The following is a 9,339-nucleotide window of genomic DNA, read 5'->3' on the forward strand; positions in this document are numbered from 1 at the left end:
AACAAGAATATAACAATGTTGGAAGATGTACCAATTATTTTTGAAGAAGAAAATAAAATTAGTAAAGTTTGGCTTAGGAAAGTTTAACTAAATACTAAGACAGTAGAAAAACTGAAAGGAGGATATGTATGAGGAGAGGAATTCCTAGGCTACATTAATGCAAAAGTATCTTAATAAGATCCTGTAAAAGGGAAGTGACCACAAGAATGAGTTGATATCAGAAAGCAAGAAATTTAGCAGCTTCTGGTGAATGAGCCCAGGGAACTGTTGAAGATAGGCTTAAATAAGAGATAGTAGGGTAAAAAGCTGTCATCATTACAGTAGCTGACACTCCTCACAAGTACTTGGAGAGACAAACATGTGGAGAGTTAATTGAAGAGAAATCATTATGATGCACAATTTAATATGAAGTTAAGAGGTTTTGCTATTTGCACAGATTATATATATTTTACATATATACACACACACACAAAGACACATAATTTTACAACTTAAATTTAAAATCACTATATATTTATAAGTGCTCTTATGTCATTCTCATTAGAATGTAAGCTACATGAAGGCAGCAACTATCAGTCTTGCTGACAGCTGTAAGCCCACTGTCCTGATTATTACTACATAAAATAAGCAAATAATATATATAAAATTTTATATATAAAAATATATATAAAACGGATGCTTAAAGTTTCTGTAAATAGTATGTTATTGTACATAGCCTACGCAAAGAGTCTGAAGGACTGAAAGAACATACAGTAAAGTAGTAATATATGTAGATTCTACAAAACACATACCTGAGAGACTATTAATTTAAATAGCATGGAAAATTCTACCTGCTTTTTCGGTGACTAGTCTCTTCATTACATATTCCATACACCTGTGCCCATTATACATTTATGCATACATACAACAAAGTTAGAGACACTACTACATATATTTTACAAGCATTTTTAAGATCCTGTCAAGAATTCAACTCTACTCCATCCAAGATGCACATCTATCTACTCTAGTTAGAATGCTGAAATTAGACAGACCAGGAAGATCCCAGTAGCTAGGAAGGAAGAGAAGATTTTAGTGTCTCTATAGGCAAAAAATGAGAAGGGCCCACAGGACTTGTGTTGCATGAAGTTTATCAAGACGGAGAATTTGAAAGAATTTGGCGTGCACAGGACATTTAAGATAGTCTAGATTCTTGAGACTAGAAATTGAATGGCCTACTAGGACATAATAAAAGCTTCATGCAAAGTTCTATGAGGTTAACAAGGCACAGAGCCAAGTTAGGAACTAAAGAACAGTCCATACCACTGGGATAGGACAAGGAGAATTTCTAAAATTACTGGGAAACAGCACTAGCAATGATAAAGATGGGACTGCATTTAATATTTTCCAGGGGTCTCGTATCAAACACATATGCTAAGATGTTACCTAAGATGAAGTTTTTCTAGTCCAGCATCTGCAAGATCATCATTGGCCCTTTGATGAATGTCCCTCTGTGTTTCTATTTTGTGATCATCAGAAAGACCATCAACTTTGTGAATAAAAACCTCAAAATTCATGTCTGGGTTCACTTTGTAGGCTTTAGAAACGGTAATGTGAAGTCTTGTTAAAGCTTCCATGTAGTCATCCTGCAAGTCAGACAAAACAGTTTGTAAAAGCAAAGCTTACTAAAGTACTCAGTCAAATAAGCTTCAAATCATCTTTTTTGCCAATCATAGAAAACATTTTAACCTAATTATACGCATTATTCAAACATTCTGATATATTTATATATCTTACCTAATAGCTCTTTGATTTCTTTTTAAAAATGCCCAACAAATTACTTACCAAGGTTCTTCTTGCAATTTTTAATGCAGATAATATAAAAGGGAAATTATTATTTCGTCACAACAGAATTTGAAACCCTAGCTATGCCATTTATTAGGTATGTTACTTTGACCAAGTTGCTATAATCTCTGTTTAACTCATCTGTAAAACTGGAATTATAAAACTCACAGTATTTTCAAGACTATCTTCAATTAGACCAGGCAAGTGAAAGGATCCATTATAAGAGTCTGTCACTCAGAAAGTATTCCTAATGCTTACGTTTATAAAAAGTAAGCATCTTAAAGACGGACCATGTCCCATTCATCCAGGTGCCTTCCACAGTAGGCCCTACAGATATCTTTTTGGGTTAAATGCATTTTTGACAATTAACTAAACTACTCAATATTTACTAACTCGGTCCTCATATTCATCCTTATATCAAGAGCAATGTCAATATTATACCAATTAGTAATGTTTAGCAACATTCCTATAAAGTAAAAATACAAAATCAATGTTATTTATTCATTAAGATCTTAGGCTATAAACCATCTCTCTCCTAATCATCTGATATTTTGTACTTGTACAATGGAATGCGTACTCTAAAGCACCTCTGCAACTGCATCTATCATACTGTTAGAGATGTTACTGACAAAAAAATAAGCTTCAAGAAGTATATGATGAAGATTAACAGTCTCTTCTGTTCCTTCATCTTTTGCCACAGAGAAGTAAGAATCATTTGTTCCTAAATACCTGTGCATCAATGACATATATCAACGCTCCTGTTCCCCTGAAGATCATCTCATAATCAAATGTTGGGTCAAAAAAGTCCATTTGTCCAGGAAAATCCCATATCTGGAAATTCACAAAGGAGCTATTGGAGATGTCATCTTTATAAATCTTGTTGGTACTTTCCAAAAAGAGGGTCTCATTGGGTGACATTTTATGAAATACCACCTGTTCAAAAACAAAAGGAGAAATAACTTTAATGTTGGTATCCTTGATTAAATAGCTAAATAATTTTATCTTATAGAAAAATGCTAAAGTCAATAAAAACAATATATCCACTGGTACTGTCTTGCATAGTTTTAACAGGAAAGAATATGCAATATGCTAAATTGAATCCATTTGGAACTGAAACTTACAAGCACTTTTCTCTGCACCATATCCAATATCTCTCACTCCCACTGTATCTTTGTTTTTCCATTACTATCATATTAATCTCATAAAAATCTACTTTATGACTAGATGTTTTATCATCCAAAAGATACCCAGAATAAAACTAACCTGGAATCTACCCTCACTGAATTAATAGCCTGGTGGAAGAAATAAAACAAGGACAGTAACTATAATACCAGAGAGAATATGATAAATGTTCTGGACAGGGAAGAGGAAGGGCACTATTTAGAACTGAAGAGAGAAGACAGCACCCATATGCAGGTAAACAGTAAAAGCCATTGTTAAGAATCAAAATGATCATAAACCATACAATCCTAATATAAGACTAATTTCCTCTTGTTGACTGTTTACTTTCTGTAAAGGGGGGAAAAATGGAATATTATCCTCAAGGTTTAGTCAGTGAGTGAAAATTAAATTTCGTTTTCTAAAAACCTGCCATGAATATACCAACATTTTACTGTACACATTAAAATAAAGACAAAGTAAATAAAATCACAAATCATCCAATAAATAAAGTGGGCAATTGGTGGCCCAATAGTAAGGAGCTGATTGTCAATATAAAGGCATATGGTTCAAATCCATCAGATGCTTAGTGGGACAAAGATAGGCACTGACCTTCCTTCCAATTTATAGCCTCTAAAATATGCTGGAGGGTCAGCTAAGTGTCAGTTCCAGCTTAAAGGAACTTAACAATACAATATTTTTAATGAAAAAAGAACTTCAGCTACAAAATGTCCCAGAGAGATTTGATTACCTTTGCAACTGAAGAGAAAGCAAAAGACACTTAACAGTATTAGTTTTTACTATCAGGTAACTCCAGTGTGTTACAGAAGTGGCTGATGGATATCAAACTTGCCTCTATTTCTCTTTACTAAAAAGCATATAGCTTTCCCCATTTCTTGATAGACTCAAGTCAAACCAAACTATCTGCAAAACATTCTCAAAGTCTCAAGAGATTTTTGTGGGGTTTTGGTTTTTGTTTGTTCTGTTGTGGGGTTTTTGTTGTTTTTTGTTTTGGGTTTTGTTTTGTTTGTTTGTTTGGTTTTTTGCATACAACCGGAATCACCAGTTGGTAATTTCACCAGACCCCAAGTACTAGGATAACTATTCTGTTCCCAATAAAGTCACAGTAAATTCTTTATACTAGTAGCAAACCAAGCAATAACATGGCCCGTAATTTAATCACAACTTTTCTTGACTCTGCTCCATGAGGTTCAGCTGGGAATTCTTGCAAACCCTGGACACCTGAAGTGAGAGGAATAAATAAAAACTGGGCAGAGGTGGGAGCCCAGAGGGATTCTCCAAGTTAAAACGGGAGAGTACACCTTAGTTCCGTGGGTGACACAGGGACTAGTGTCCCAGGGGCCAAGGTCTCGTGTGGAGCTGCCGGGCACCTGCCTCCCCCTGGCCAGTTTCGCCTTCAGGGACTCCCTTGGCCTCCGCTGACTTGGGCGTGTGCCTCGCTCTGAGGTCGGGCTGGGCGATCCGGGCCGTGCCGAGGGAAGAGAAAGTGCGGTGGGACAGACCTCCAGGCCACCCCCCGGCTGCCGTCCTCCTGCAGGGCCTCCCCCGCCAGGCGGCCACCTGCGCCTCGGGGAGGGGGAGGGGCAGAGGGACGCAGCGCGGACCCACTCACCTTCTGGATGGAAGACTTGCCACTGCGCCGGAGCCCCATGAGTAGGATCCTTGGCTTGGAGCTGTCAGCGCCCCCCGGGCCACAGCCTCCGCCGGCCCCGGCCCCAACTCCGCCGCCCGCGGCTGCCGCCTCCTCTTCCTCCTCCTCCACACCGTAGCCGAAGTCCTTTGGAAAAGAATCCGCCGCGCCGTAACTCCCGGCGAGGGGTGCATCCTCCGTCCCGTACGGCAGGGACATGGTGCTGGACCGCCACCGCCCGCGCCCTGACAGGCCAGGCCAGGCCGCCGCCTCCCCCGGCAGCCGCCACCACCATCCGACCCTCCTCCTAGAGCCCCCTCTCATAGGCTACGAGGCGAGGCCCAGCCCCTGATTGGCCGTCTGACCTGCCACTCGGGAGCAGCAGGGTAGGTGATGCCTCATCACGTGCTCGGAATCACCTGACTGGGAGCCCTGGAGGGGGGGGAGGAGGAGTCACGCGGAGGGTGGCCCGGCCCGGCCGCGCCTCTCGGCCAGGATTCCCGGCCCTCTGCCCCAGTGCGCACCTCTGTCCAGCCCATCCCCTCTCCAGGCTTCTCGCAGCTTTCCTGCCCTCTGCCAGGACCCGAGATCGTTCCAATAGGGGCTGCTTTCTGGACCGTGTGAGGAAGACTTGTTTGTACTTGGGCGAACGTACTCGCCTAGCCATGATGATGCCTACGATGTCCTGGGTACCAAGGAGCACAATACTGAAAGCAACTCGGATTCTGTCGACCCTCAACTTGCTTGCTGGTTAATAGACTGGACTTCTGAGTAAGTAGCCTGGGCCCGAGATATAAAGTGGGAAGGTCAAAGAAACAGATAAAAATGGCAGTGAGTTAGCAATCTTTAAGAGGCTAGTGCCATAGCAGATGGATAGAAATGGTTGGAATATGCAAAGATGTGGACTGGGGGTGAGGCGTTCAACAAAGGCAGGCTGAGTATGATGCATGCAGTTCTCGTACTGTATCGACCCGCTTAGAAAAGCAAATGTAACCAAACTATACCATCTCTAACAAAAACAAAACAAAACAAAAAAAATCACTGACTGTAGGTAATGCTAACACTTCAATTTTAATAGGATTCAAATCCTCTGCCTACCCACCAGGAGTCCTGGTGGCGTGGAACCCCAGCCATTGTGCTGAAGATGAGGTATTCCGTTTCAGTCAAGATTTACTGCTTAGGAAACGCAGAGGCAGTTCTACACGGCCCTATAATGTTGTCATATATCCAGAACTCCATTAAACAGTGGCTTTGGCTCTTATTATCTCATCAGTCTGGAGGGAGGTCTGGGAGCCTAATGGTAAAGAGGTATGCTGCCAACCTGAAGGCAAGCAGTTGGAATCCACTAGATGCTCTGGGAGAAAGATCAGCAATCTCTGCCTCTGAAAACCTGCTGGAGGCTCGGCTGAGTCAGTTCCATAGAGCCCACTGTGACTAACAGCAACCCTATGTTCAACAGGCTCTAAAGCCTGCCCTGTCCTGAGCCAGTCTCACCTACTCCTACTCCTAACCCTAACCCTAACCGACACACCTACCACCATTACTCCAGTCACTGTGTCAATCTATCTCATCTGGGATCTTTCTCTCCTTGATATCCTTCCACCCTTCCAAGCATGACATCCTTCTCCAAGGACTGGTCCTTCCTGGCCACATGACCAAAGTATGTAAGACAGCTTCAAAATCCTAGCCTCCAAGGAGAAACCTAGTTTCACCCTCTCCAAGACAAACCTGTTTGTTCTCTTGGAGGCCCATGGTATGTTCAGGACTCTAATCCAAGATCACAACACAAAAGGCATCAATTCTTATTTTGTCATCCTTAGTTACTGTCCAGCTCTCTGAGGCATAGCAATTACAAAGATCATGGCCTGAATCAGGTGCACCCTTAGTCCCTAGTCTGACATTATTACTCTAACTTTTTGGAGAGGTTCCTGAAAGCAGACTTCCCCGGAGCAATTTGTCTTTTAAATTTCCTGAACGCTTGTGCCAAGAATATTCATTGTGAAGCCAAGCAAGCTGAAATTGTTAAGAACTTCTCAATCTCTTCTCCATCTATCATGTAGCTGCCAGCTGGCTCAGCGGTAAGAGACAGTCTTTGTCTTCTTGATGTTGAGCTTCAATCCATATTGAGACTTCAGTCCTTGACTTTCTGCAGCAAGTGCTGCAGAAACTGATGGTACATCACAACAATCAAAGTCTATTTCTCAAGTTTCTCCATCTTCTATCATCCCCCTTTGGATCAGAGACCAAAGGAATTAGTAAGCGTTAATCACAGCTTGTTACCTCCAGCTTGAGAAAGATCCAGCCTGCGAAAGCTAAAGAAATTTTCACTCTTGACAGGCTCTAAAATTAAAATTTGACAAAACTTAAAGTATGTCCCTATACACTGAAAGAGAGTAGGGGGAGAGGATCCTGTTCTTCCACCAACACTGACTTCTTCGCTATCAAGTAAAATTATGTTCATGCAGGTTTGGGACTGGTTAATGTCTGAAAATAAAAAATAAAGGTAAAACTGGGAAGAAGAAAAAAAAAAAAAAGAGCACCTAGTCCAACCTCTTTCTTAAGAATCCACTCTACAGTCGTGCCTCTGACTAATTAAGACAGGCGGGATACATTTAAATATAAGAAATCTTTTCATTTAAATTAGAAATCTTTTACGTTTCTTATTCAATTTAAAAAAAAATAAATCACTCCATGGAGTTTACAATGGAATAACTGAGGAGCAACCTTCATCTTTTACATGTCACCCCTCTAAGTATTAGATTGCAATCTTCATCATCCATTAAGTCTTCTCTGTACTGGGTTAAATGTCTTTAGTTGCTTCAATCCTTCTTCCTATTCAACTCTGTGATGAAATTGGCCATATGTCTCCACTGTGCAATATGGCAGCCACTAGCCAACTGAGACTGAGCACTTGAAATATTACATCACTTAAAAATTTTTTACTTAGCTACTAGTTTGCAGTGTTTCAGAGCCTCCCTCCCTACTAGCTAGTCTTTTACATTTAAACTTGTCAACATTCATCATGTCTGACACTTGCAGTACAGTACTGCCCTGTACAAGATGGCCATTTAGTGCCTAGACAGTATTGCTATTAATGCTTTCTAAAAAGGAATTAAAAAAAAATAGCCCTACATTGTTCACATTGATAATCACTGGAACTAGTACTTTCTCAGCCATTCTAGTGACTAAACTTGTAGTTTCCAAGACTGTAAATCTTCTTGGAAATAGATTGCTCTACAGTTATCCTCAAAGTGGCTTCAAACTGCATGCCTTCTAGTTTGAAGCCAAGTGTTTTAATAACTGGGCCACTTCCTTTGAGCAGGTTAGTTCAGAAAGATGGTAGAGTCACCTGATCTGATGTAATGCTAATCCCACAGAGAGGGAAAATCAAATGAGGGTTGCCTACAGAAGGAACTTCTACTTGTCTCTATCCACAAAGGGATTATCACGCAGTCTTTAAAAAAGCCAACGTTCCCTCTCTTTCAAAAATCCCATGGGGCCTTATTTTATTATTTTAACACTTCTTAGCACATCCTATCCCATACTGTAATCAGTTATACACATGCCTTATAACCCAAGTCATTCCTCTTTATAACAATCCAGAGCTTAATCTCATTGCTGTCAATGCAGAAGGCCATTTTGATCTATCTGCCCCCATTCAAAAATAAACTTGAGAAGAGACACAGATCATTGGCCACATTCCTGACAGCAAGACTGACTGAAAAATGCTCCTATAATTGGCTTGGTCCTTATTTCAAATAGATATTGAGGATTCTGCTTGTTAAGCTAGTTTTCATTGGGTTCATTTTGTTTTCTATAATGAAAAGTTTTTTAACAATATGGATAGAATACATATAATAGGCCAATGACTTAATAATGTCACTCATCAATGAAATAAATGATTAGTAAAACATCATCATCTGGCTTTAGGTCTTCCAAAAGAAAAGGAAAGAGGACTAACAAGTATATAATGCTTTAACATTTACACATCTTTCACATACATTCTCATTTGACCCTCACAACAACCCTGTGAGGTAGGCAGCATAGATCATTCAACAGATAAGGACCATGACTTTTAGATTAGTTAACTGACATACTCAAGCTTCTAGTCAGTAAATAATTTGTACTAACATCAGTCTTTGGCCTAAAATTTCAGCACCTCCTCACACTTGCCCTTCCTACTTCACAGGGATAGTGAGGAGAAAATTAATTCAAGGCTAGAAAAATATTTTGAGGAAAATGCACTATATAGTTATACCCACAAACTATGATTTCCCATGATATATAAATGGCTCGTTTTCATTCTGATTCCACTTAAGACATGAACCCAGAATTTTCTATTTGCCTCTGTTCTGTGCTCACTTACGTAATTTTCACATGGGTAAGGAACAGTGTGATCTTGTTTTAAATTATATAAATTACAATCAGGATGACTGCTGTCAATAGCAAATTAAAAAATAATTAATACAACAAGGCTAATGTGCAACTAGGACCCACTGAAACACATAGAGCAAGCAAGGCAACATTAGCAGATAGCATGATTGCATAGAAGGGAAAAGTGGTGTCAGAGTTCAGACTGGCACACACAGTTATCTAAGGCAAAGTGGTGTCAATGGCAAAGAAGTGATCCATTCTTCATTATATACACAAGAGCAGAGGATTTGTGGGAACCTGTGCAAGAGCTTCTATCACATAGCTCTCCCCAGCTG

At 40.3% G+C, this 9,339-nt stretch overlaps 1 protein-coding gene across 2 annotated transcripts in view; it reads right to left on the reverse strand.

Annotated features, from left to right (window-relative positions):
• Positions 1 to 4,900, reverse strand: part of RRAGC (Ras-related GTP binding C) — a 19,091-nt gene extending 14,191 nt beyond the window's left edge. The window contains exons 1-3 of one of the 2 annotated variants that reach the window (XM_006886477.1): positions 4,613 to 4,900; positions 2,551 to 2,652; positions 1,423 to 1,622 (exon numbers count right to left, since the gene is read on the reverse strand). In XM_006886477.1, the coding sequence (XP_006886539.1) occupies positions 1,423 to 1,622; positions 2,551 to 2,652; positions 4,613 to 4,849 (539 nt within the window). In that variant the 5' untranslated portion in view covers positions 4,850 to 4,900. Of the gene's footprint in view, positions 1 to 1,422; positions 1,623 to 2,550; positions 2,755 to 4,612 lie in introns of both variants that reach the window. The other variant, XM_006886476.1, reaches the window with a different exon arrangement.
• Between the last annotated feature and the right edge of the window lie 4,439 nt (positions 4,901 to 9,339).

This window comes from Elephantulus edwardii, unplaced genomic scaffold (genome assembly GCF_000299155.1).
Source record: "Elephantulus edwardii isolate Elephantulus edwardi_28Jun2011 unplaced genomic scaffold, EleEdw1.0 scaffold00049, whole genome shotgun sequence".
NCBI classification, from domain to species: Eukaryota; Metazoa; Chordata; class Mammalia; order Macroscelidea; family Macroscelididae; genus Elephantulus; species Elephantulus edwardii.